The sequence below is a fragment of the Penicillium pulvis genome (assembly GCF_028828015.1).
Source record: "Penicillium pulvis strain IBT 33274 chromosome Unknown contig_7_segment1_segment0, whole genome shotgun sequence".
Classification (NCBI taxonomy): Eukaryota; Fungi; Ascomycota; class Eurotiomycetes; order Eurotiales; family Aspergillaceae; genus Penicillium; species Penicillium pulvis.
Window position 1 is genome coordinate 3,377,316 of NW_026643079.1, and position 26,046 is coordinate 3,403,361.

Here is a 26,046-nt window from a genome sequence, read left to right on the forward strand (position 1 = left end):
AAGAGTCAGAGACCATCAGGACACATCTAGGCAACGGGTTTTATGATTTACATAAGAATAGATGTCAGGGAAAAAAGTGATCAATTGATATATGGCTGGCTGACTTGCTGCTTCATATCGTATATTGTATAGCTATTATAGATAAAAACAAGACAAACAATCTAGTATTCTCCTAGCACTAAGCCCGATCATTCCCACTGCTGGAGGGTCTTCAAGCTTCGTTCGCAGTCTCTCATGATAATATCCACATGTTCCTGACTCCGGGGCTTGAACACAACTTGATAGGGCAATGGGCCATGGGCAATACCTTCCTTATAAGCCTCTGGGTCGGGGATAATCTTGTTTCCAGCAGCATCAACGGGGAGTTCAATGGTGAAAGCCCACAGCAACTTAGCAATGGCCCGCCACTGGGTTCTTTCTGCGAGATGCATGCCTGGGCAGATACGTCGACCGGCTCCATACCCGTAGTGATGTTCAAACCCTACATTTGTTAGCCTGGCGTCGTTTTGGATAGATAAAAGGTGACTTATCTCGGTTATTAAAGTCGGGGCTTCCAGCGTAATCACTAGCCAATCTTGGATGATTCAAGTATCTCTGGGGGTTGAACTCATCCGGTGCCTTGTAGTTGAACTTCTCGCTACGGTGGATGGCATAGGAGGGAATCACCACGGTCGCGTCCTTTGGAATGAGCATTCCCTGGTACCAATCGTCTTTGGCGACGCGATGAGGTACACCCAAAGGTAGTCTGCGAAATTTATGAGTTTGATGTCGATCTCGAAAGGGATTAAACATACACTGGATGCCAGCGAAGGCCCTCTTTGACTATACAGTTGATGTATGGAAGCTCGTTGAAATCGGTCCAGACAGGCATTCTAAAGGAGATCGGTCGATGTTAGCGCTTTGCACGAAAAAATATCAAAGAGAATACGTACCGTGTTGTGCCACACACTGCGTCCAATTCTTTCTGGGCGATGACTTGGTGCTCAGGGTTTCTAGCAAGACAGGCAATCATGGTCAACACAGCAGAGGACGTCGTGTCGGCACCACCCTCCACAAGAACTCCAAGGAAATGGTTGATCTGTTTATCGGTCATTTTTCCAGCTTGCTTGGGATCGTCTAGAAGTCGGTCGGCGATGCAAACTCGACGTTCACCCTGGTTGCGTCGCTTATCACAGAATACCCTGGCTGCAGCCCAGGTGTTATCCATGGCCGTGTATGATTTGACTGCGCGCTGTCGCCATGGGCTGAGGAAACCCGGTAGATACTTCAGGAAAGGAAATTCATCCACAGGGGGATTTGCTCCAGGTTCCAAAGACTCGCTGTACTATAAAGACAGAGACAAAAATGGCGGTATTAGTAAATTGGAAAGCGATTAACCGTAAGCGTATTGAAGAGGTCTTACCGAGTCCATGGCGTCGTACACACACTATGGAAAGGAGGCATCAGTATTGAAAATAGTGCCGTGACAGGCCGGAATATTGACTTACACGACCGAAGAATGACTCGAATGTGGCTCCTCGGTGGCCCCATACCATGCTGCATGAGATGGAGCAAGTGGTGCGCATAACATGATGATAGAATTCATCAGGGGTTTTCACAAGATCACGCATGAGAACCGAAATTCTGTTTCAAAACGATTAATATAAGGTAAAAAGAGTTCTAATATATATGATCACTGACTCTGCGTCTTGTATCTCGCTAGCTCGCTCATCAAGGATTCGAGGCTAGAGACCATTAGAGTATGCCCGGATTAATCCACTTCCAGACCATAGACCTACGGAAAGATTGTGAGACGCGATTTTTCGCTGCTCACGGTAAAGCGTTGTGTTATCCATAAAAGCAAAGCTGTCACCATGGGTAACAATGTCGGCAACATGGTTTTTCGGGCGTTCCGAGTAGATGACGCCCTTCTTGTCGACGAGATCGTGAACGGCCTTTCGGTCAAACAGGACGATCATGGTCCCAGACCCCATTTTGAGAGAAAATATGCCGCCATAAGTCTCACCCCATTGAAGGAATCTAGACAATGTCAGAGGTGCTGAATACAACGGTCACACGAGATAAATTTACTTTGCATGGAGGCCAGTAAGAGGAATTTGGTGAAGGTTTCCGAGGATTGGTATCGTTGGTGGACCAGGAGGAAGACCCTTTTCTCTCTTTCCCATAGAAAGCAGTTTGTATGCGGCGAATGAAATAACTGCCAGCACAGCTATTACCGTAGGGGAAACGTGAAACGGCATTTCTGATGACATTATGAATTTGACAGAAAAAAAAATCGTGTAGAGAACAAATTTATGCAGCTCGAGTCACTAAATAGGCTCGAAATAGAAGATACCTGGATCGAGTCGCATCCCCCGCATTGATATAGGGTTACTCTTGACGCAAGGACGAATTTGTGCACTTCCAGTAGAAACCCCGGACCCCAGAAACATAACCCCACCCAAGAGCCATACCCCAGATTCTGAAGTCTAAAAAAGCTCAAAAATGGGGCTATAGATGCTTCCCCGCTCCGCACATACTTCGGGGAATCTTCGCGGGGCTTGTAGCGGACCAACTTCGCTCTGTTCGGGCATGGTAAACCCCAGAGCAAAAAGCAAGAGATTAAATGGTCTCTTGGACCTGTCGATCAAGTTCTTGACTTCTGGTAAAGGTATTCGGCCTATAGGGGCAGTTCAGATGACCAAGATGAAGATTTTGACTTTAATAGAGCTTAATACTGTGAGCTTAATTCGAAGCTGGGGCTAGGTAACGGCAAATCAACAGGCTTGACATCATTTCCATGCATCCTAGAAATTCGATAAATGCTATGAGAATACCCTATTAATCGATTGGAAATCGTAAACCAAGTGCATCGTGATCATCAAAATTCGCACTCGCTTATTCGCATCTTCAATTCTCACAGACGACTAATATCACTTGTGATAGACGGATGGGTATAGCAGTGCCTCATATGAGGGTAAATAGAGCATATAAAAAAAGACATGGGAGAAGGGAAAAATGCGTTTAGTACATAGACCACCCAGCCAATAAATCATGTATGCCGCTAGCGAATTCAATATTGGGCCACTCCATGCTCCGATCCTGCTGTGTATCAAGCATGTTCATCGGCTCGAAGAAAACAGGGTTCGTTGGCACTATGTAAGGTTCAGAGATCGGATGTGGATTGACTTCTGGCAAAGGCATGAAATCCAGCATGGCCATCTTTTGGGAGGGATCGGGATGTTCACCGGGGTACGCCTGGTTTGTCATCCTCTCAAGTTCATCTTGGTCCAGCGTCAACATTTGCACCGGGGGTGTGGATGGTGTATCAGGAAGGAATTGCGTAGAGTAATTGTCTTGCATCTTTGCAGAGTTTGATAAATTAGGGCCGTTGTTTTTCTTGGTGGCATGAGAAGAATTATGCAGGTAGATTCGTTGTCTCTTGGCATCATGCTCAGCTTGGCCCCATTGCCGGTCACTGGAGGACTGATTCGCAATTGCTGCTTCTTCTGAAGCTCGCTTTGACGTTTTTCTGGAAGCCCGGGCCTCCCGCTTATTAGATTCAGCTTGCTGGGCCTCCAGCTGCACCTCCAGTGACTCAAGGTTTTGCTGGAGAGCGGTCTGTGTATCCCAGAATTGAATGCATCGCTTGTACGTCAGGTATAGTACATCAAAGCGCGACTTGATCAGGCTTCTATTGGACGGCGTTCGTGAAAGATGCTTCCGAACTAGCTGCACAGCGGAAGCCAGCCATATGGTGCTGGAGAGGAATGGATTGATATACCGGATGTGCTCCTCGCAGCTTTGGTTAACGATTCTCAGAATGCTATCTGTTGCGTCGAAATAATGCCGTAAAGCGACGCTCTCGGCATCATAGATACCAAATTCATTCCCATTGGCTGAATCGCTAGGGTGGTGACGACTTTTGGCTTCCGAGTGGCGAGTCTGTGGCCTGAAGGCATCATATCGGTGTATCATAAGCCGAGCCAGGTGAGTCATGACGAAGATGTTATATATAGAGCAATGTTGTTGTCGTTCAGAGTCCGATTGGTGCTGTCCTACTGCACTGAAAGCCAAGTGTTGGTCGCGATATTGGAGATGACGAGGCAAAGCAAGCCCAAAGCACCGCACTGCGTTTGCTAGTGTTTCTAACCCTTTCCGGGCCTCCTCGACCGATTCTGGTGTTGACGTACGATGTGTTGGCTGATAGTTAACCGCGTTACCCGTAGGAGCTACCCCTCGCGGGTTGGAGATGGCTTGGGCAGCTTTCATGAGAGAGTTGATCACCAGGAACCATGCCTTGGGCGATTGGTTCCCACTGTCCTGTAGTGCCTTCCAACGTTTATTTGGCTCGGCCTCCATGAAACAGCTTGGGGCAGGGCGAGATTGAAACCAGTTGGCATTGTCGACCGGGAGTAAGATCTCCATCTGCGTCCAGTCGATGGCAGTTGGGGTCCGGCGGATTGTACTGGCAAATACATCCATCTCCCAAATGGCCCAGAATGCCCGGCGCTTTTCTTCATCTGCTTTCCATTGAGCGGATTCTTCTGTCTTTCCCGCTGTCCTCGAATCGAGAAGATGAAGGTTAGTCTCGTATGCCAATCGAACGCAAAGTCCCAAGGATCTCCACGCTTTCCCATGAACCCCACGGGTTAATTGGCAGTGTGTTGCAATTATGAGAGCTTGGATCACGCAAAGAGGTGGTAACTCATCGTCACACTCTGCGAGTGCCTTGTTGATCTCATTAAAGGCAATATCAACAAAATGTGCAGGGTTGTGATGACATTTTTCTGTCAGTGCTAGTCCGCCCCCAGTTAAAGGATCCGTTTCAAAAGGTAGGAAACGTGAGGCATAAGCAGCCATGGCAGCGAGAAGGGCACTGATTTGGCAGAGAGAGGGAATTTCCATCAACTTTTCAGGGAATGAAGGTTCATGAAAGAGGTTAATGGCGACCATGTTATCGAAATAAACTCGAATCCTAAGACTGAGTCAGCGCCCAGATTCGTTTCTCACTGCCTGTGATGCGATTTCAAGACAGGTGTATGCGTACATTTGGTTCATGAGACTTAACGACACTCCTAACTCATTGCATGCTTGGCGACAAAGACCAGGTTGACCACCTTCTTTCGATCCCGGGCTCTGGTTTTGATCGTTCTCTGGAGTTGAAGGCTCATGGCATGGGTGTAGTATAAAGGAAAGATCATGCATATTCAAGTGCGAATCCTGCTTTCTTTCATCCTCCCGTATCTTAGTCCCACCGGTCAAGTCGGTATTATCGGTGGCCAACGAAGGGATATCGTTCTCGGAAACCTCTTGAGGAGTCTCAAATTCCCCGTCATATGGATGTAGACTATGGTCGATGGGGGAGCTGGAAGGTGAACCATCGTGTTGAGGTTGGTCTGTCCTTTTCGTTTTCCTTTGGCGTAATCGTTTCTGTCGTTGCAAGGTCCCTGGATCTAATGAGCCAATCTCCCAGTTCAAGATGCGACTAAGCCTTACCAATTTTGGGCCCTGGTTTCATCGGACGAAGCGGATAGTTGCATGGTTGGCCTGTCTGTCCACAGACCAAGCACTGAGGGAACTCCCGGTCGCTAACAGCATGTAAGTTGACAGTTACGTGGAATTTTTGAAGTCAAGCTACCATACCACTTTACCTTTCGCCTGCAAGCAAGAAAAAAAAGATTAGCGACTGTTCATCCTGGATGGGTGGTATAATCCCAATGAGACTTACTTGCGACACGAGTGACAGGCCAAGTCAGATTTAGGCATTCTCGCGGATGATTCAGTGCTTCGTGGCCACATCGGCTATTGTCGTCTGTAGAGACATTGAAAGAGAGAAAGAGACCAGGAAGAGCAAAATGAGCGCAGCATCGCCACTTCCGCATTAGAGAATTATGCATCTACCCCACGGGGTTTAGGCCCGGAATGCGGGGGTGCCCTGGTCTCGTGATACTTAGTCAGCCACTTCGAGGCTCGGTCGAATTTCGCTCGATCTTCATGAGGCCCCATATTAATCTCAGCCCATCATGAGGCGCGTGGCGTGAAACTCTCGAATCAACTATGTCCTTGGCACCGGGGGCAATTTCCCACATTGACGCCTGTAAACTGGATCCAGCCAATGATAGGCAATTCCATTTCTCGGTTGCTATTACACTAATCTCAATAGGTTGGATGCTTCCAATAATTGATGTCGATCAAACCTTGAAAGCTTAAAACGTTGGGATACGAGTTATTGTCACGCTCACGTGCAGGTTGTTCTGGGTGGCCAGCACCAAATCCGGTTATACTGCAAACTTCCACCAATTTAGCCTTTTGGTTTTCTTAAATGTGATTTCCAGTTACGGTCATTGAGTAAATGCAATACGAGGATGGCGAAAAGTACCGCAACCTTGGACTTTAAGATCCCTGGCGGTAGCGCTTGTAATCTTACGTTATGTATTAGTTGTCACCAGAAAGTGGTACACATTGATATTTACCTCATTAACTAGCTCTGTATGTAATTACCAACCATATCCCCTAAAGCTGCATAAATTCCACAAAAATCAATTGGAATAGATCACAGGCTGGTCATAAGAGAGGGCGTGACGGTGACTGGGTAAAAAAAAAAGGAAGGGAAAAAGACACGATAATATTTGGCCAATCAGGTGAGACAGGTTGAGGAAAGCTTTGCTCGAAGTATCGAGTGATACAGAGCGCTGCTTATCAGACAGAAGAGTCAGCTGTGGTGGTAGAGAACTTCTCAATGTGACTGCTTTCAATGATGTCTGCTTTGGTGTCTTCCTTGTGATAGACTTGACGGGATACGTGATCAGTAAGGTAGTGATCAAAATCTCGAAGTGAGGCCGCTGCCAGAATGCAGACCACACCTAGAGCGACCGCTGTATAGTAAACGTAGGCATATGCATGTCCGTACGCAGTAGCCACACTCTCGTTTGTCACCTTCAAGATCTCTGCCGTCATGCCAGGGATCTTCTCCAAAGCTGCCTGGCTGGCTGACGCTGCGACACTGAGAACCTGCGCAATTGAAGAGGCAGGGAGGCCAGCATCAGTGAGAGCGGGAACCACGTAGGTGTTCATCTCGCCGGGGATCTTGTTGGTGTAGATGGCGACAAAGATCGCGGTAAAAATCGATCCTAGGATAGTTCTCATAGATGAGACCACGGCTTCCAGACGTTAGTATATTTCTGAATGGCTCAGCAGCCGAGGACTATTATGGCTTACCAAATGCGACACCGAGATCTGAGTCCGACACAATGTACTGAACCATGAGCATCGTGAAAATTTCTCCCCATCCCATTGGGAACACAGCCAGAAATGCAAAGGCAACGGCAGAGGCTTGGTCCATATAATTGATTGTGGACATTGCTCCAAGGAAGGCAGTCATCCAAATTGACCCGACCAGCAGCTGTGATCGCAAATGCTTCACAATATGGTACAGAGGGCCAATGAGAATGATACCACCCCACGATGCAAAGTTCACTATAGAAGACATCCAGGCGGTTTCTTGCCAGCCAGAGGCCGTGCTTCCAAAGATGTACGTCACCTGCGAGGGCCAGACAATAAATGCAGCGGTCTGTAGGCATCCAGTGATTGCCGAGATAATCACCACACAGGCAAATCCACGCACGTCCTTGAACAAGTGCATAGGAATGATCGGGGTAGAGACGTTTCCGTATATTTCATACAATACGAAGATGACTGAGGTGGCTGCTCCAGAGATCAAAAGACCGAGCACAAGGCCAGAGTCCCAAGCATACGGCTGTCCGCCCCAGGAGATGCCAAGCAAGAACAGGACAAGCCCAGCCACAAGCAAGAACATACCGATATAGTCAAGCTGGGCCAGCTGCTTTCTCCGTGTGAATTCCTTTCCGTGGAGTTGAGTGAATGATGGAGGGTGGTAGAAAAAGAACCAAAGTGTTGTACCACAGACTAGCAGAAGTTAGCTTTAGTCTTACAATCGACCAGTGTGGCACTTACCCATGAGGATGATGTAAATATAGAAAATCCACCTCCAGCTAGCCAGGGTGGCCAGGCGAATACCCAGGTACGGACCGAATCCAGTGGCAACAATATTGGGAACGACCACGATTAGGGTGCCCAAATACTTCAATCTGTTTGCCAATAGCTCGCCAGTCAAGAGGGGGTAGGAGGCAGGAATTCCCGAGGCCAAGCCCAGAATCACATTCGCACCGATGAGCTGATTGATGCTTGTGGCAGTACAGGCGACGATGCCGCCAATAATTCCCAGGCAGTTTGCTGCCAATGCAAAATTGCGACGGCCAAATATGTCCGAGTTTCGTCCAAAGAAAAGGATACCGATTGGCTGGCCAATGTTCCAGACGATTGAGAACAGGTAGTAATTGTCACTAGGTCCGATATCTGCGTTGATCTGGACAAGACATCCAGCGGCAGCCTCAAATGCGAAGTAGGTGGCTGCTAGACTGAATGCAATACCAGCAAACGTGCCGATGAATCGTGGACTAACGTAATATCCCTCTGGGAGTTCAGACCGATCGACCGTGAGGGCCTTGGATCGAATTTCATGAAGCTCGTGCTCAGTCAGACCCTCGGTACTTGAGGGATTGGCTGGGGAGATCTCGCCATCGTTGGGGTGGATATTAGCCATATTGAGTCGAGGACTGAAAGCCCTTTGACAGTAGGTATGTATTAAATGAAAAGTCTCAGGATGGTGTGACCAGCCCTCGTTCTATATCTAATTGCTTGCAATGCTCGATCAATATATACCTTGACCGTAGTTGATCCAGAGCGATGCTTACCCCATGGGGATCTGATGCAGTTCCTCTGGATCTGGTTAAGGTTCGCAGACCAAGTCTTTGCAATTTTGGGTCGACCCGAAGACAGGCCGCACGAAATTGATCCGTAAATCTGGGGAAAGCTAATCCCAGCGCCGTGACAATTCTACCTCCGAGCCGTGGTCGATCTGAGGGGTCCCACAAATGTCACATTACGTCCCGCAAAGCCTACATTCTGCTCCACATTCGTGCTCCAGGGATGCATAAATGCGGAAGCGAAACAACACACGTGAACTTAAATATCCAGTGAGCAGCAAAGAAAATTGTGCAGATCAAACCTTCACCTCCTCTCTACAAACTAACAACCGACCCCCCGAAATCATCTTCTTGTCAACAATAAAGTGTGCTTTCTCTACAAACATCATGTCGACCATGAAAGCATACAAGTTGGTTGAATGGGGTCAGCCCGGGCAGTATGTCACAGTGCCGAAACCCACACCCGGACCCTTTGACGTGCTCCTGCGTGTCAGGGCCGTCGGTCTATGCCGTTCAGATCTCGACATGATGGATAGCCCACCGGGAACGGACCCATATGCATCTGTACTTGAGCCCGACTACATCCTTGGCCACGAGACTGCCGGAGTGGTCGAGGAGTTGGGGTCATCTATAACCGATCTGAAGGTCGGAGAAGGCGTTGCGGTTCATCATATGCGTCATTGCGGCTTTTGCGAATTCTGCGAGGCTGGCATTGAACAACACTGCGAATACTACAAACGCGGTGATATCGGTATGACAAGAGGCTGTGGCTTTGATGGTGGCCTTGCAGAGTTCCTCGTGGTCCCAAGAACCGAGGTCGTTTCGATCGGCGATGGAGATCCCATCATATATGCACCCCTAACCGACGCCGGTGTGACTGCTTACGCTGGCATGAAAGGATTCGTCTCTCAACTTCGTCCTGGAAATTCGGTCGCAGTAATTGGCGTTGGTGGACTAGGTGCCTACGCTGTGCAGTTCCTTAAATTACTCACATCCGCCCGAATCATTGCCGTCGACAATGCAGACTCTAGGCTTAAGATGGCAACTGAGCTTGGTGCGGATGCTGAAGTTCTGTCGGACTCTAATGCTGCAAAGTCTATCCGAAGTGTCACGGGTGGCAAAGGGGTCGACGCTGTTTTAGATCTTGTTGGGAGTGACCAAACGCTTCAGCTTGCTGCCAATGTGATTCGCCCCCAGGGATATATATCCGTGGTAGGGATGCAAGGTGGCAGTGTGAAGCTTGGGTGGAATCTCATGGCAACAAGCTCGAAATTCGCTCTGTCTTTGGGAAGCACACGCAAAGACCTCCGTGAAGTTTGCCAACTTGCCACAGATGGCAAATTGAGAATCGACATTGATCGGTTTGACTTTGACCAAATTCCAAAGGCATATGAGAAACTCAGGAAAGGTGAGCTCAAAGGACGTGCAGTGATTGTCATGCCCCAGTCATAAGCAAATTCCATCACTTGGATAGTTGTATTTTGTCTCGAATTCATTTATTATTACCGCAAACGCTCTTTCTCTCGTATAAAATGAATAGTTTGGATTTCAGGAGATTATACCCTTTTCGTGTATCTATTGATCTTTTGATGCAGGAGCATCGACTATCGTTGATTTTCCCTTTACTTGTAAGGCTCTATGTTTGTTGGCCTTTTTTACTAAGTGGCGTGAGTGGTTCATCTACGTTCAAATGAAAACCCCTGCGAGGCGATTGCCCAAAGTGATTTACCAAAGCGATGTAATGTACTGACTCTGACATTGCTGCTTCATAGACCCTTCACATATGTACAAGAAAACTTATGACAAGCCTCATAGGTAGCAACAATCGAAAAAGTAATTACTCATATTTAAGCCCCAAACACACCCTCGGTGTCCTCATTCTGAGCCCAGACCTTTGATAGTTGCATGCGACTAATCCGCCAGCCCTCAGAAGTCCGCTTGAATTGGAATCGATAATGTCCACCAAATGCGTGGTATTCATGCGGCTTAGAAGTATCCATTGTAGCTGCAAACCACAAGTAACATCTTGCGCTCGCAGTATCTTCGTTGATGGTAAACTGCATGTTGGTCATAGAGTGTTGTAGACCCTGGAAGCGATTCTCAGCGCCACCAGCTGCAGCGGAGATCTTATCGCGTCCCACGATCTCTCCCCATTTCTCGAAGCCGAGGACACCATCAGGAGTAAAGGTGGCGGCATATTCGTCCCATTTGTGGTCATCGGCGGTGTTACAATAGTGGTTCAGGAGAGTGTTGAGTTCGTCTTTGTCCTCGAGAAGTTGAAGACGCTTGTGTAGAGACTCGAGGGTGGGTTGGCCAGCCATATTGGTATGAGGGTTGTTCAAGTTTGTTCAAGATTGTTTGAGGGATTATAATTATAGGAAATATCTGATTTGGATGTGAATGGATACAAATGATGAAGTAGACATTGCTTTTATTTCCAATGGTAGGGTTTTTGACGCGACAGCCATCCGGGAGTCGGATGTGCATATGGTTTGGGGTTGTCTTCGGCCCAACTTCGCTGCTAAATTTCAGCTACATGTACATCCCAGGGCGTTGTGGAGACGTCTCGTCACCCCGCGTGACCATGTTTGTCCCATGGGTTCATTGGTGGATGTCCTTCTGATTGGCTAAGATGTTTCATTGCCTCCACATTCCCCGCACCGTTTTATGCGGAGAGACCCTGGATTATGTATCCAATATGTAGCGATATCCGGGGCAACTGGTCTTTGCAATATTACGTTACGGTAATCCAGCGTCTGAGGACCTCACAAGAATAAGGTTTCAATAGTGCGGCATTCCCCGCCTTCGTCTACCTGAGTACCGAAAGCCCATCCTCCATCAAAGGTCGAAATTTCGTAACTACCTAGCGTGGCGTCTCTTGAGTTGTGATAGGAAGCGTGTAGGATGAGCTTGACTTGAAGATTCAAATAAATTGAATTGCTTAAACTACATAAAAGATTATCCTTCAATTATCGCTATACATTAATGCGTAGGCCAATCATGTCAATTGATATATATAATAACACAACGAATCTGTATGCATGAATTATCTCTTCTATTTCGCATCCGGCACAATGCCAAATCCTTCAATATCAGGAACATCCAATCCAGAGGCATGCTTGACACCATAACGAACATGGTCCAAGGTATCTGTGGGAATATACGCGTCTTTAACGTCTCCGAATACCGCGGGCCAATTTTCCAGGAACCCTTGTGGAGTGGTTTCATTTGTATGGCCGGGGAAGGTTGCTAGAGTCATTCGTGCGGCTCGGTCGGCACCTGTGGCAAAGCATTCCCCAGAGACAGGACATTCATCCGAGCAGAGTGCTACCATCATCGGGGCAACCTTTTTGGCGGCAAAGTAGGTTTCGGTAATGAATTTAGAGCCATCTGACAGATCAGTCATGCGTGAATGGCCAGAAGGCAGAATGGCGTTGATTTTGATGCCAGAGGAAGGGGAGAACCGGCCGAGGTCACGGGTAAGAGCAAATGTAGCACCCTTGGATGCTGCGTAGGCGCAGTCCCCGCCTGCTCCGAAGCCGATAATCGCATCAGAGGATATATTCACAATTCGACCGTAATTCTGTTTTTCCATAATGTTCCACACTGCACTCGTCATGAGTTGGGAACCGAGGACACCGATTTCCAGGACACGCATGAAAGCGGCTCCATCAAGGTCGGCATGCGAACTTGGCTTGCCGGATATGCCGGCATTGTTGATGAGGATATCAATGCGACCAAACTCGGCCATGGTGCGTTCGACTATCTTTAAGGTATCAGCCTTGACAGAGACATCGTGGCCGTCTGCGATAGCTATGCCACCGGCTTGCTTGATTTCATCCGCAACAGCCTGCGCCCGAGTTGCAGTGCCGGCTTGGCCTTCGAGTGTGCCACCGTAGTCGTTAATCACAACTTTGGCGCCCTGAGACGCAAGGAGAAGGGCGTATTCGCGTCCAAGTCCGCCACCCGATCCGGTGATGATAGCGACACGATCTTTAACTGACATGGTTGCTTTTCTGATATTTGAGATGATGATCTGAAGTGAAGGAGGTTTTAATATTATAGGATATGAGTTAAGAACAGATTAATTATGATAAGTTTTGTGATCGACGTTTACCGAGAACTCTATCCATTGGAGACCACCCGATGATGGCCCGGTCCTGGACTATCTACGCGGGGGCGGGGGCGGGACGGGGGCGACTTCGGGGTAATACGCTTTATTCACGGAGTAGCTCACGTGCATTTTGTGTGATTATTCCTCTTAAGCCGCTGCAAAAATAAACCTTCGCTGCGACAGAACATCCACTTCTGATCAGTTTGCTTTCCAGTCTTGAGTCATGTCTATCGAAGGTCGCGTTTATACGATTACGGGTGCTGCGTCGGGGATTGGTCGAGCAGTTGCCATTCGCCTTGCGGAGCTGGGTGCCGCTGGGCTTGCACTTAGTGATTTGAATGTGAAAGGTCTCGAAGAGACAAAGAGCAAATGTAAGGGTGTAAATGTGCATTATAGCGGATGATAGCTGACAACGGTAGGCGCCACATATAACACAAAAGTCGTCATAACACGGGTCGACGCTAGTAAAAGTGACCAGATTGAAGAATGGATTGCAGCAACAATTCGCGATTTTGGACGCTTGGATGGCGCCGCTAATGTGGCTGGCATCGCGGAGGGTGACGGCGAAACAACATGCGCGACGATTGTAAGTATCTTTGATGCATCATCTCTAATCTCCCAAATGCCGAGATTAACATCCCTCATAGAAGACGGAAGATTGGGACAAGATGCTCGACGTGAATCTTAGGGGAGTCATGTTTTGCATGCGAGCACAGCTCCCTCATCTGCCCCGTCCTGGCGGTGCTATTGTTAATGTTTCGAGCACTTCTGGCCTCCGCGGTCTTCCGCACAATGCTGCATACGCAACAAGCAAGTTCGGTGTGATCGGGTTGACCGAGTCTGCTGCTGGAGAGTTTGGCCAACATGGTATTCGCGTGAATGCATTGCTCCCGTGGGTCAAATATCTTATCCATCATTTGTGCCGTGACTAATACTGCGAAGTGGTCCGATTGATACTCCTATATTCCGTGACGGTGAAGCCAAAGGTCTGTTTAGTTCAGAAATGACTAGTCAGGCCACATGCCTCAAACGCATGGGCAAACCAGATGAGGTTGCCAAGGTACTTTGTTTCCTTCTCACCGATGATGCTTCATATGTGACTGGATGTACGTTTCGAACTCCCTCAACCTGTTTCAGAGACTTTCAATTAGCTGACAATATCTCAGGCCACTGGACCGTTGATGGAGGATACAGTGCATGCTGAATAGAAAGAACAAGTTTCATACAGCAACTTATTCTTGGGATTCTTTGCGCACATGATTCTACCGATTTTCTTGCCGTGTATTACAGGCAAATTCCAATTACGGACCTAGTATTCGCTGAACGGTGTTTCAATATAAGTCTATCTACCCATCATAAACTTTGCTATATTCAGGTTCCAAGAGCTCTATTGGCCTGCTATACTGTACTATCCTTGTATTCGTTATGAATATTATCAAAGTGAGCCAATACAAGCAGGGGGTAGCCAGTGTGTTCGCAGTAGAGAAGGGTGTATGAAGTAAAGGCATGCAGTTTTCATTGTGGGTAATAACACAATATCATCCTACAGCAAGTGACAAAAAACGCTTAAAGTTGATCGACAGTGTGTAATGCTACGATCAACATGGATAGGTCAACATCCAAGAGATCTGATCATCTTACCCAACAATGAAAATTGGTGAGCATTATGACGTTTCGGTGGGATATTATGCGCTGTTCATCTCGGCCCTGATGTACATAAATAGCCCTCTTCGCTGGTTTATCCGTGGCGTGATGGGCGGTGGGACCTTTTAGAAGTGGTTACTTGGGGAAGCGTACACAGCCGATTGGTCACAACCCCCGGCATTTACAAGCTCCGGCAACTAACGCCAAGCCAATACGAAAATTGTCGCGAAGATAATGCGAAATACCGGGCGAAATACCGAACACCAGGCCAATGCTGCATTTGCGGGGGTATACTAGTACTAGTTGAGAAGCAATATCCAATCTCTATTTAAATCGCACAGGAACATTTGCCGAAGTATCCTTGATCTTCTACTGCAATCAACTTCTCAAACCAATATACAGCTCAATCCTCAAAAGGAAATACGGAAATGCCTCTTAATATCTCTCTTTCAGGACAAGTCGGGTTGGTCACTGGCGCTGGCACACCGTACGGCATTGGACGCTCGTTGGTAATTCAGTTGGCTCAAGCTGGTGCCAAAGCGATCTACGCTTGTGACCTGAACACATCCCATTTTGATGCCCTCAAACAGGACGTGAAAGACACGGGTAGTGATTGCATTGTCGAGGGAGCTCTTCTTGATGTTTCATCCGAGGAGCAGACCGTGGCTTTGCTGAAGAAAATCGTGAAAGCACATGGTCGATTCGACTTTTTCTTTGCAAACGCAGGGTTCGCGAATTATAGGTATTACTTGTCTCTCCACAACTTGAAATTTTTGAAGATTAGGAAGTTGACCGAGCTCTTAGGAACCTAAATGATATTACATCGCAGAATTGGGAGCGTGCTATGTCCGTCATGACCTCTTCGTGCTTCTATGCCATCAAGCACGGTAGTCGGGCGATGGTCGTGACGTCAGAGGAGAAGCCGCAACCAAGCGGTAACATTGTTTTGACCTCGTCGTGCGCCGCATTCCTTGGAGCATATGCGGATATCGCATACAGTAAGCATATTCTGAAACCCCAGATCTATTTTGCCCAACTTCTCACATTGTTATATAGCCGCATCCAAGAATGCTGTCAACGGTTTGGTACAAAGTGGCTCGGTCCAGCTGGCCTCCAGCAACATTCGTGTCAACGGTGTTGCGCCGGGCTTCACCCGGACCAGTATCTTGACTAGTTCGAAGACCGCCGAAGATGGATCAGAGTATGGCCTGAAGCAGACAACGAAAGAGATCCAGGGTAACCACGAATGGTTCTTTGAACGCGCAGGGCTCCGGGAGAACCGCCAATACTACTACAACCGGCTCCAAGAAGCAGAGGAGATCGCAAATGTTGGCGTTTTCCTTGCAAGTGACTCATCCGCTGTGATCAATGGGCAGACTATTCTGGCGGATAGTGGCTTCACAGCAGCGGCGACAAAGGAGGCTTGCACGGGTCCTGTCCCCATGGTCACGCCACTTGAGTTGGATTAATCTGTATCCTATAACTATACAATTCTATGGTCTTGAAATTACGTTCTTTCGTCTATAAGATATTTAACCACCCACTCGCCGCTCTTTGTTCTTTGTTCTTTGTTTCATATTATCTTATTTCTTTTCATATATTCTAAAAAGAAGAGTTTCACAACATAGCTCCAAGTCTTTAGATGGTGACAATATCTAATCTCACGAGATCTTTCGGAATGTAGTTGTACGGTCAACATCGGCTGAGAAATAAAGAGTTGCCTTCCAGCTGGAGATCACTAGTCAATAAATGACATCTCATACAAGGTGCTATTTGGCTGCATTTTTTTAAATTTTAAAAAGATTTCAAGCTACCAATACTGAGATTGGACGGGGACGAAGATACTGATAGACAAGTTTATTTAGCGTATAATGTACACTTGCTAGCTATTTATATGGAAGCCTACTTGAGAATCAATGGATGCAATATCCACCATCAACCTGAAGAAATGATCAGTGTACGTCTGCATTTTCAATACCGCGTCCTTTCTCACCTTAAGCTCGGCGCCTGTCATGTAACTTGATCTCTCACTTGAAAGGAAGACGATTCCATCACCGACCTCTTGGGGGGTGGCGAGTCTTCCCATGGGCGTCTTGGCGATTGAAGGGGCAAGCTATATCTTCTTAATATATTCCTTCCTTGGACAGTTCAATTTGGAGCACATACCCCTTTTCTTTTCTCCTCCGTCAGTAATGGTGTGTCGATAAACCTTGCTCTTTGTTAGTACTTGTTTTGGTTCAAGATTGAAAAGGCTATATCTACCCTGGGCAAATGGAGTTGATTCGAATGCCTTTCGTGGCATAGTCCAGTGCATCGGTTCTTGTAAGACCCAGAACAGCTTCACAGATACGTTAAAAGCGGGGACCTGAGACTGTTCTCTGTCATTTCACATACCATGCTTGGACATTGTATAGATTGCCAGATTAGGGATGGCCAGGAGCCCCAAGGTTGAGTCAACATTAACAATAGTACCCCTTGCTGGGGTACGACCCGGTCTTTCAGGTCGAATAATGTCAGTAAGCCTTATATATTCAAAATCGTTCATATTCACTTACACACTGGTCGGCAATGGATCCTGCTTCAACATCTGCTCCAGTTCGAATTTCTCACAATGCCAAACACCTTTCACATTAACATTCATGACCTTTTCAAACTCATCCGGGGAAGTTTCTGCAGTTGGTAAAAGAGTCTGGCCAATACCGGCATTATTGACAGCATGATCAAGACGCCCAAACTCCTTGACCGTGAGCTCTATGGCATTTTGAACCTGAGAAATCTGAGTCAAGTCGGCAATAATTGGTAGAAACTTGACATTGGGAAACTCCAGTTTCAAGAGTTTCTCAGATTCGGCGATTCCCTCGGGCATGATATCTAGTCCAGCAATCTTCGAGACGCCGTCGCGAGCGAACTGAAGGATCGTGGCACGACCGACGGTGCCTCCTGCACCAGTCACGAATACGACACTATCATTTGAAAGAGTTGGCTCACTGGGATTGAAAGCTGTCGATAGGATAAAAGCTTACCTATCAGGATGGAAGTTCATGTTGCTTTTGCATTCGTACCTTCAGATACAAGTTGGAAATCCGGGGTTAAAGTGGAATTTCCTTGGTTTTGTGGGGTAAAACAGTAAAAGTATACAAGACCAGAAACACTTAATTCCAGATTTCGTGTGTTTGGACAAGCGGAATGATTTCGGACAGATTCAAACTCAATCCCCGCGTTTCATCTATAATAATAGCCAGTCTAATAAAGTTTGACTCTTGCTTTTCTCATATTTCGTTCTGTTTAGATAGCCCGAAGTTGCCGCGAGGTGGCACACAATCTCATTTCCCCGACGGCAGATTGGCATTTCCATCCCCACGGGGGGCCCAATTCAACCAATGATAAGAAAGGCGTGTGATCTCAACATAGAAAGATCGAAGGTAATTTATGAAGGCCTCCAAAGCTGGGTACTCACATGATACTGAAGCGAGTTCATACTTTATCGGAGCCTCTCGCACATACTCTGCAAAATCCAGATGCTTGATAAGCACTGTGAAATCTGCAGCAACCAAAGCTTAATCCATGCCAGATTGGAGTCACTTCAGTCAACATCAACATGGAACAAATAATTCCAGGACAATTTTTGTCTGAACCACCGTCGCCTCAAAGCGGTCTCCCGTATTTCAACCCGAAGGTATGTGGGATTTATGCAAGTCAGAAGGAACAATCACTAAATTATCTCATAGTTCGGCACTGAAGTCGATGTCTTGTCTTTTGCTTGCTTGGTCTTCGTGGCTGTTTCAACCTTGGCTTTCTGGAATCGCAACTCCTGGAAGCAGAGCACAGGAGAATTTTCCAAGAGCAGTATACCATCCGGAGATAAGACAAGATGTGTGATCAAGAAGATGGAAGAGGAGAACAAGAACTGTGTTGTCTTTTTTGGTTCCCAGACGGGCAATGGAGAGGACTTTGCGGAAAGGCTCGTCAAAGAAGGTCATTCAAGGTTCAATCTTAACACCATGATTGCTGACCTGGATGACTATGACTATACGACTCTTACCGAATTCCCCAGTGACAAGATCGCTATTTTCATTTTGTCTTCATATGGTGAAGGAGAGCCCACCGACAACGCAGCCACCTTTTTCGACTTCATCACATCTGACGAAGCCGTCTTTTCTGATGATCAGGATTTCCCACTTCAGTCTATGAGATTTGCAGCATTTGGACTGGGAAATAGCACATACGAACATTTCAACGGGGTTGTTCGAAAAGTGGAGAGCTCTTTACAACGGCTCGGTGCAACAGCTTTCACTGACCGAGGAGAAGGCGATGATGGAAAAGGCACCCAGGAAGATGACTTTTTGGCATGGAAGGAAGTCATGTGGGACTCTCTGAAGAACATCATGCACCTTCACGAGCAAGAGGAGAAGTTTGAGCCAGAGTTTTCCATTGTTGAGAAGACAGCTGCGTCGGAGTCAATCTTTCTAGGAGAGAGGTGCCAAGGAGAGCTTATGGGGACCCCAACAGAATACGGTCCTCACAGTCCGTACGTTGCAAAGGTCTTGGAATCCAAGGAACTCTTCGAATCTCCGGATCGAAATTGCCTCCATATCGATATAGACCTCCGTGGCTCGGGACTGAGCTACGAAACAGGTGACCACGTCGCAGTTTGGCCTTCAAATTCTGACATTGAGGTCGATCGCTTTTTGCGTGTTTTTGGTTTGGCAGAGAAGCGGCTAACGGTGATTCACATCTCCTCGGCCCAAGGCTCTGTCAAGAGTCTACCTTGTCCATCACCGACAACATACGAAGCAGCTGTGAGATACTACATGGAGATCTGTGGTCCCATTTCGCGGCAGTTTCTTACTGCCCTGGCCAATTTTGCACCGGACAATACTCAGAAAAACATATTGCTTGAACTCAGCAAAAACAAAGACACTTTCCGGGAGAAAGTTGGCAGCAAACTTTTCAACCTAGCTCAGCTCATCGAGTCAATCAGTCCAGAGAACCCTGTCTGTCCAGTCCCCTTTGAAGTTCTTCTCGAAGGTGTTCGCACCCTGCAGCCGCGATATTATTCCATCTCATCTTCATCTTTGGTGCAAAATAACTCGGTCTCCCTGACGACGGCCGTCGAGTCCGTCAAGACGGCCCAGCACGAATTCAGAGGAGTAGCATCCAACTACTTGCTGGCTATCAAGCACATGCAGAATGGAGAGCAGCCAGCCAAAACAGAAAGCCCTTACACAATAACCGGGCCTCGACAAAAGTACAATATGAGCCTCCCGATTCATATCCGACATTCACACTTCAAGTTACCGCGCGATGCCAGTCGGCCCATTGTGATGATTGGACCTGGAACGGGTGTCGCTCCCTTCCGGGCATTTGTGCAAGAGAGAATTAAGCAGGCAGAGTCCGGTACCGAAATCGGAAATATGATCCTTTTCTTCGGTTGCCGCAAAGAACAAGAAGATTTCCTCTACAGGGATGATTGGAAGGTAAGTACTGAACAAGCATATTACAGAGCTCAACTGACAATTATACAGAAATATAAGAGCGTTCTTGGTGACAAGTTCCAACTATATACTGCGTTTTCTCGGCAGTCGCCTAGTGAAAAGGTCTACGTTCAGCAGCGGTTAGTGGAGCATGGGAAGAGTCTCCGGTCCTTAATAATAGAAGAGAACGGATACATTTATGTCTGTGGCTCTGGTCGAATGGCCCGTGAGGTGCAAGTTACTCTTGGTGAGCTCCTCAATCAGCCACTATGCAATGGAGAAGCAACAATACATCAACTGAAGACTGCGGCACGATACCAGGTGGGTGAAACCATGCTAAACCAAGCACTAGTCGCCCTAATACTGACCATTTGATAGGAGGACGTTTGGTGAGAGTTTATGGTACTATTTAGGAATATCCATTAAGAAGCTGGCTTTCATCAAGACGAAAAGCGATAGTCAGTCACCAATCTAGGCGTATTGCTGTCTACGATCAGAATCTCCGAGGATCTAAGATCTGGAAGGAAAGGGGAAGAGAGACAGAGCCAGAAGCTGGCGCATGTCAAGTCGGGCGCTTCCACGTACCAGTGACATAGTCTCACCACTATTCTCATACGAAGTATGCAATATATGATAATTTTACTACAATCGAAGGATGCATGCACGTTTAGATACATGTTTGCGTTTTTGGTTGATTCTATTCCTCTCTGTGCATTATAAGACTATTTTTATTCTATAGTATAACTATGAAGTATTCAAAATCATAGCTATTTGAAATTCCAGGCTCGAGTGTAACGTTCTTGTCAACTTTAATGCATTGACTCCTTAGGCAGGTAGCTATTTGATTGCTACAGGTAAATGATGGCACAAATGAACGAACGCAGTTTCTTCACTCAAGGAGGACTTTGAATTTGGCCACTGTCTATACTATTTACAGATTCAAATATGCACCAAGGACCTACATAAATATAAGACTAATTCAGAGGTTAGGCTTGGTGTACATTTTCAGCATTGAGGGTCGGTCGAATGTACAAGTAATGGAGCCAAATTATACGGAGATGTTCAAATGTCTTCGATCATCTTTCTTTCAGGGGTTTGGCTTGATGTCCAGGTGGCCATTGAATGTTTGCGATCTGTGAATCTCCTCTTTGCCTACCATTGGCTTGATTTTAGCAAGCAGTGACTGGAATGGACTCGATGAAAAAAACCGTTCCATTCCATCAGCACTGGTAGTTCTAAAGAGAGAAAGAAAAAAATCCGTCAGCGTTTGAGTTCCAATGTTTCTGGTGATCGAATTTGTCTACATACCGTAGCCACATTGTAAGCATTTTGTCGTCCCTACACTCCTCTAGGAGGCCACAACTCTGGAGCAGCCCATCGGACAGCCCCTTTTGACCTGCCGCAAATCCGCGCAGCTCACTGAGCACCTCTCCACGCTGACTCGAGTCTTTGACCCAGAAATGATAGACAACTACATTGCTGGTAGTTGAATCACGGTCAGGGTCGTTATCACGCTTGAGCCAGCCTCCTGCCCAGTCGTAGTGGTGGAGATCATAATCAGGGCTCGCAAGACCTTGTTCATGTCTTAGCAATGCATCCGCGTCAACTTTTGCCATCTCTTCCTTGAAGATATCAGTTGAGACATGGCCGAGGAAGAATCCGATTGGATGGGTGTAGCCTTCCAGGCCCCAGAGTGTGTCTGGCTCGCCATCCAGATCCTGGCCCCAGTAGTATGAGTCACCAAGAGGCTCTGTTGAGGATACGCCACAAAGGGCAACTAAACGGTCTTTCCACTGTTGGAATTTATGAGTTTCATTTCGTTTTTTTTATACTTGAGGGAAGCGTACCAATGGAAGGGCACCGTCTCGTCCAACAACGCGTGCAACAACGAAAAACTTGGGTGTGCTCATTTTTATTGATAGTGATCGATAAGAAGACTGATTGATGGAGGACCAGACTATTATAACTGAGATGAGATGACGTGCGATCATCATGGGCCATTTTCGGTCTAATTTCGGTTCCGCTTATCCGGGGTAAAATGCGGGGGGTTCTAAGTCGACGGAATGACCGGAGACTCCAGAGCGGAACTTGTACGGAGTAAAGTAATGCACGATTGCAAGTTATTCACATCTTTCATATTATGCACTGGATAATTCATGAATTCAATATAATTGAGCCACTTATTGTACCCGAGTCAACTCAGTGATATGCCAGGGAACGACAAATTCCTTGTAATAGTCAAACAAAGCATCAATGCACCCCTTGAAGCCAGGCTTCTTCTCAAATTCCTCATGATGAGCCTAGGTTCGAAAGTTAGCTCTTGTTCCAGCTTGTAAACGAGCCTGGGAACTTACATCGACAGATTTCCAATTGATCAGCAACAACTGGTCCTCGGGATATTCCATCAGAGGCGAGATGAAGTAGCCATCGCATCCAGATTCTTCATCCAGGATACCAGTAACTACCTTGTTGAACTGAGAGTAATAGCCTGCGGTTCCACCTTCCACGACTTTGGTCAGGGCGACCTCAATTGCCGGTGAACTTAAGATAGATTCGAGATGTGAACGGTCGCTCAACTTGGAATGATCGAGCAATGCATGATGGGCCCAGTCGACCTTGCGTCCGTTAAGTGCAGGCTGAATTATTTTGTGGAACTGGGCATAGGCATCGCTAGTGAAGAAGGCGTGTGAAGCCTGGAGACTTTCCCACAGGCACAAAGCAACTTGGGTGTATCGGTCTTCGAATTTCTTTCCTCTCCATACTGCCTTGAGACCACTTGCTCTATGAAAGGTTAGAGATGACTTGTTTACTCTTCGGTGGGGATAGATACTTCTGGAGAATAGCAAAAGCGGGTGCTAAATCATTGGCAATTTCCTCGGCCTTGGCAGGTCGGTGAGGGATGACAATCAGTTGCAGAGCTTGCTGGGTAGACATAATGATGGTATTGAAGTGTTTAATCTCTTAAAGTGGTTCTCGGATTTCAGTGCGTATTTAAGAGGTTAAAAAGATGAATAGCATATGCTCCAAATTATAATGGCACTTTCCCCGGATCCACAATCCTATGTTCTGTCCAATCATTCCCGACGCTTCGAGTGAAGCCGAAGTTGGTCCGTGAGATCTTCGCTTCCCCGCCAAATTTGTCCAAACGGGGTCTAGATACACTATAATCTGGTTGCTCAGTGGCTCTCACATCGCGAACTATCTCGGCTGCAAGGCGATATAGACTTGGATCGGAACAAAAGTCCCATTGCTGCTCATCTTTGTCGGAAAATTGAATTGCAAATCCTATTGGTTCGCCACTCGGATCATCGTGGGTTGAACCGCCGGAATCTTTGATCTCGGAGCCAGAACAGCTTTTTGGAGTTTCTGGAGTATTCGAGTCGTCGGATTCGGCGATCTGGTTGGCATGATGCTTTTGAATCTGTTTCACAGGCTGTTCATTTTCCCGATCATCAACGCCGTAAATGAAGTCGAATATATTTTCGCGACCATGATCTAGGTTGGCAAAAAATTCATTCCAATTATCGACTTGCCGTGTGGATTTATTGATGCGGCGTGGGTAAATCCGGGGCACCTGGGCGACACAATCCCAACCTCGCATTGTACAGCTTCCACAAGGACTCTGACGATCACAACGAAGTTTGCGGGCTCTGCATCGATGGCAAGCACGAGGTCGTTTAGTTAGAGTAGCGTCTTGATTCATCGTAATTGATCTGACATTCAAAATATTCTGCGGTCTTTTCTTAAGATACATAGATCACATAAGTCTTCAAGTCGCCACCTCTAGATAGAGTTTATACCTGATAAGCCTGGATAAATAAGGTTTAATATGAGCACCAATTCTATGAAGATTGTCCGGTGTCTCGGAACGAGTTCGGTAGAATTTCTCTTATAACACCTACCTAGAATTCTATTAAGCCGAACGTATTGACTCTACAAGTGGGCCGAAAAGGGTCCGTAAGGCTCACGTAGTATGTAGACTCCACATAACCCTGCTTGAACACCCTGGACCCATAGAACCTCCAAGATTCCACATCGATTGCCCCATTCCAGCTCAGGTACATGTGACACACGTGAGAAATTCCAATCTCAAATAAACAAACCAGTGACGCGTGCTTGATAGCTGAACGTCACTCCCAAGACGAACGATATGTGCACAACTTCATGTCGATATCGTACTCAAAGCGAGCTCGCATCAGAGTATTGCTCTTGTCATATTGCTTAATTACAGGCATGGAGCCACGATCGACTCACATCCAGCTACGAAATAACAGCGTCATTAAACACACTCCGAAGATACTACAAATATATCGTTCGATATATGCTCACATGTGAAAAAGTAACTTCTTAGTGTCTTTGAAATCAAACGCATGTAATAACAATAGAAGAGCATTGGAAAGACACGCGTCATGATCTAAATTCACGTCCAACATTCTAGTAAGGCTTGACTCCCGCTAGTTTGAGGACAGTATCGGTCAATTCCGGCTTCTCAAGTGGCTCGGTTCGCTCGCCTGGACAGATTGCCCCATTCCTCATCGCTTTGCCCTGCCCAAAAATATTGCAATGAGGCCAGTGCGTGCTACCCTCATACCTGTTGAAGAGCTCCACCTTCTTGGCCAAGTCTTCGGATGTAGCCAAACTTGCGGGAGTATACGTAGCGTAGATAATTGTCCGAATAGTATCGCTTTCAGGAAGCGATGCATAGTGCACAGTTCGTGAGTCCCATATAATCAGATCACCCGGCTCAGCATTGACCTTGATGAGACTGCACCCGTGACTTTCAAACCATGCCACATCTTCCAAAGTGAATCCATACCAGTCAAATTGGCCAGGAGCGTCTGCGGCCTTGGGCTTCGGTGGGTTTTCCTGAAAGAATTTATCAAAGAGTTCCGAACTGCCGCGAAGGAGTTGTAGACCTCCGTCTTTGGGGCCAGCCTCGGAAAGATTGATAATACCCTGCGCGCAAGATAATCCCTTACGTGTTGGAGACTGGTCAACGTGGGGCCAGGGCTTCCATTTCAGATCGGTACGGCCAGGGAGAGTGATGTTCACAGCATCGAAAGAGACGAGCAGTTCATCTGTGCCCCAAAGCCTAGCAAATGGTTCGATCACTCCAGGCTCACTAAAGCAGCAAAAGCAGTAATATTAGCAGCCATTGAATTGAAAAGGGTTTTTCATTACTTCAACTCATACCTTCGAGCCTCCCATACCCATTTCTCATGGGCGGCAGAATAACCGAGAACCATGCCTCCATTCATCAGCACCGGTAGGTTCTCCTCTTTCCATGTTTCTTTGTTGTTTATATCAAATCCAAAGGGAAACTTTTGGAACCACTCCAGTGCAGTCTCCCTATAGGCGTGTGCACGCTCACGTGGAATGGCACCTTTGATGACCGTATATCCATTCTTGAAGAACTGGTCACGCCAGTCTCCGTATGCTCCTTGGCGGTTGGCCTGTTCACTCAGAATATCGCTTTGACCGCCCACTTTTGTTTCGGCATAATCGTGTCTGATATTGTGGCTTGTCTTGAGGTAGCCCTCGTTAATATTGGAGTAAGCAACGGTAGCCGCAGACATGATGAAATTGGTATGATGAGAGTGATGTCTATTCAAGAAATGCTTTGTTTTTAAAGGAGAATTTTTTCAGTACTTGTTTTGTGGGTAGTAAGCCAAGAGATCATTGAAGAACTTTAGGGCAAATTTATGTATTAGAATTGTGGCGAAATGCCGAGCTCAAACATGACCTCGCAATACTAAAAAGGCGGCGATCATGACCCCCGGGGTGCTATATCCTTGGCTGATAGTGAAATAAAATCTTGGCCGGGCGATTCCACGGAAAATGTGGATACGGAGGAATAATCCACGGGGTTTGATCTTCTCTCCACTTGAACTTGCTCACGGACCTCTGTGTCAATCAATAATATACAATTCTTGGCTGTTGTTGAATTCACATGGTATATAATCAATACTAAAATTCAAATCCTATAGTGGCTGCCCAGGCAAGCGAAGCATGAATGAAAAGACATATTGTCAATAGCCCTGCAGAA

The 26,046-nt window shown here is 46.9% G+C and overlaps 13 protein-coding genes across 13 annotated transcripts; 4 read left to right on the plus strand and 9 right to left on the minus strand.

The window, feature by feature from the left end:
- Positions 1 to 188: 188 nt before the first annotated feature.
- On the minus strand, positions 189 to 2,240 carry N7503_009237 (cytochrome P450; the record flags this gene model as incomplete). Its single annotated transcript, XM_057068784.1, has 9 exons — positions 189 to 481; positions 567 to 745; positions 795 to 872; positions 933 to 1,324; positions 1,403 to 1,426; positions 1,488 to 1,623; positions 1,681 to 1,724; positions 1,779 to 2,019; positions 2,071 to 2,240. 9 exons carry the CDS (start codon positions 2,238 to 2,240, stop codon positions 189 to 191), a joined length of 1,557 nt encoding a protein of 518 aa, XP_056919639.1.
- Positions 2,241 to 3,003: 763 nt separating this feature from the next.
- N7503_009238 (fungal specific transcription factor domain-containing protein) lies at positions 3,004 to 4,935 on the minus strand (the record flags this gene model as incomplete). The annotated part of the gene is made up of 1 exon (XM_057068785.1): positions 3,004 to 4,935. The coding sequence occupies one exon, from the start codon at positions 4,933 to 4,935 to the stop codon at positions 3,004 to 3,006; it is 1,932 nt and encodes a 643-aa protein (XP_056919640.1).
- Positions 4,936 to 6,681: 1,746 nt separating this feature from the next.
- N7503_009239 (trichothecene efflux pump) lies at positions 6,682 to 8,605 on the minus strand (the record flags this gene model as incomplete). The annotated part of the gene is made up of 3 exons (XM_057068786.1): positions 6,682 to 7,142; positions 7,201 to 7,908; positions 7,957 to 8,605. 3 exons carry the CDS (start codon positions 8,603 to 8,605, stop codon positions 6,682 to 6,684), a joined length of 1,818 nt encoding a protein of 605 aa, XP_056919641.1.
- Positions 8,606 to 9,155: 550 nt separating this feature from the next.
- N7503_009240 (alcohol dehydrogenase I-ADH1) lies at positions 9,156 to 10,220 on the plus strand (the record flags this gene model as incomplete). Its single annotated transcript, XM_057068787.1, has 1 exon — positions 9,156 to 10,220. The coding sequence occupies one exon, from the start codon at positions 9,156 to 9,158 to the stop codon at positions 10,218 to 10,220; it is 1,065 nt and encodes a 354-aa protein (XP_056919642.1).
- A 395-nt stretch (positions 10,221 to 10,615) lies between these two features.
- On the minus strand, positions 10,616 to 11,089 carry N7503_009241 (nuclear transport factor 2 family protein; the record flags this gene model as incomplete). Its single annotated transcript, XM_057068788.1, has 1 exon — positions 10,616 to 11,089. The coding sequence occupies one exon, from the start codon at positions 11,087 to 11,089 to the stop codon at positions 10,616 to 10,618; it is 474 nt and encodes a 157-aa protein (XP_056919643.1).
- Positions 11,090 to 11,823: 734 nt separating this feature from the next.
- Positions 11,824 to 12,774, minus strand: N7503_009242 (uncharacterized protein; the record flags this gene model as incomplete). Its single annotated transcript, XM_057068789.1, has 1 exon — positions 11,824 to 12,774. One exon carries the CDS (start codon positions 12,772 to 12,774, stop codon positions 11,824 to 11,826), a length of 951 nt encoding a protein of 316 aa, XP_056919644.1.
- A 331-nt stretch (positions 12,775 to 13,105) lies between these two features.
- N7503_009243 (SDR family NAD(P)-dependent oxidoreductase) lies at positions 13,106 to 14,086 on the plus strand (the record flags this gene model as incomplete). Its single annotated transcript, XM_057068790.1, has 5 exons — positions 13,106 to 13,253; positions 13,302 to 13,468; positions 13,530 to 13,774; positions 13,825 to 13,988; positions 14,049 to 14,086. 5 exons carry the CDS (start codon positions 13,106 to 13,108, stop codon positions 14,084 to 14,086), a joined length of 762 nt encoding a protein of 253 aa, XP_056919645.1.
- Positions 14,087 to 14,954: 868 nt separating this feature from the next.
- On the plus strand, positions 14,955 to 15,995 carry N7503_009244 (SDR family NAD(P)-dependent oxidoreductase; the record flags this gene model as incomplete). Its single annotated transcript, XM_057068791.1, has 3 exons — positions 14,955 to 15,268; positions 15,331 to 15,524; positions 15,583 to 15,995. The coding sequence occupies 3 exons, from the start codon at positions 14,955 to 14,957 to the stop codon at positions 15,993 to 15,995; spliced, it is 921 nt and encodes a 306-aa protein (XP_056919646.1).
- Positions 15,996 to 16,439: 444 nt separating this feature from the next.
- On the minus strand, positions 16,440 to 17,569 carry N7503_009245 (SDR family NAD(P)-dependent oxidoreductase; the record flags this gene model as incomplete). Its single annotated transcript, XM_057068792.1, has 7 exons — positions 16,440 to 16,466; positions 16,520 to 16,639; positions 16,693 to 16,735; positions 16,789 to 16,864; positions 16,921 to 17,021; positions 17,082 to 17,489; positions 17,550 to 17,569. The coding sequence occupies 7 exons, from the start codon at positions 17,567 to 17,569 to the stop codon at positions 16,440 to 16,442; spliced, it is 795 nt and encodes a 264-aa protein (XP_056919647.1).
- A 555-nt stretch (positions 17,570 to 18,124) lies between these two features.
- N7503_009246 (NADPH cytochrome P450 oxidoreductase family protein) lies at positions 18,125 to 20,393 on the plus strand (the record flags this gene model as incomplete). Its single annotated transcript, XM_057068793.1, has 4 exons — positions 18,125 to 18,202; positions 18,255 to 20,003; positions 20,052 to 20,321; positions 20,379 to 20,393. The coding sequence occupies 4 exons, from the start codon at positions 18,125 to 18,127 to the stop codon at positions 20,391 to 20,393; spliced, it is 2,112 nt and encodes a 703-aa protein (XP_056919648.1).
- A 694-nt stretch (positions 20,394 to 21,087) lies between these two features.
- N7503_009247 (uncharacterized protein) lies at positions 21,088 to 21,910 on the minus strand (the record flags this gene model as incomplete). Its single annotated transcript, XM_057068794.1, has 3 exons — positions 21,088 to 21,235; positions 21,309 to 21,793; positions 21,848 to 21,910. The coding sequence occupies 3 exons, from the start codon at positions 21,908 to 21,910 to the stop codon at positions 21,088 to 21,090; spliced, it is 696 nt and encodes a 231-aa protein (XP_056919649.1).
- Positions 21,911 to 22,180: 270 nt separating this feature from the next.
- Positions 22,181 to 22,934, minus strand: N7503_009248 (uncharacterized protein; the record flags this gene model as incomplete). Its single annotated transcript, XM_057068795.1, has 3 exons — positions 22,181 to 22,300; positions 22,355 to 22,781; positions 22,831 to 22,934. 3 exons carry the CDS (start codon positions 22,932 to 22,934, stop codon positions 22,181 to 22,183), a joined length of 651 nt encoding a protein of 216 aa, XP_056919650.1.
- Positions 22,935 to 24,434: 1,500 nt separating this feature from the next.
- N7503_009249 (phytanoyl-CoA dioxygenase family protein) lies at positions 24,435 to 25,576 on the minus strand (the record flags this gene model as incomplete). The annotated part of the gene is made up of 2 exons (XM_057068796.1): positions 24,435 to 25,122; positions 25,194 to 25,576. The coding sequence occupies 2 exons, from the start codon at positions 25,574 to 25,576 to the stop codon at positions 24,435 to 24,437; spliced, it is 1,071 nt and encodes a 356-aa protein (XP_056919651.1).
- Positions 25,577 to 26,046: the final 470 nt, after the last annotated feature.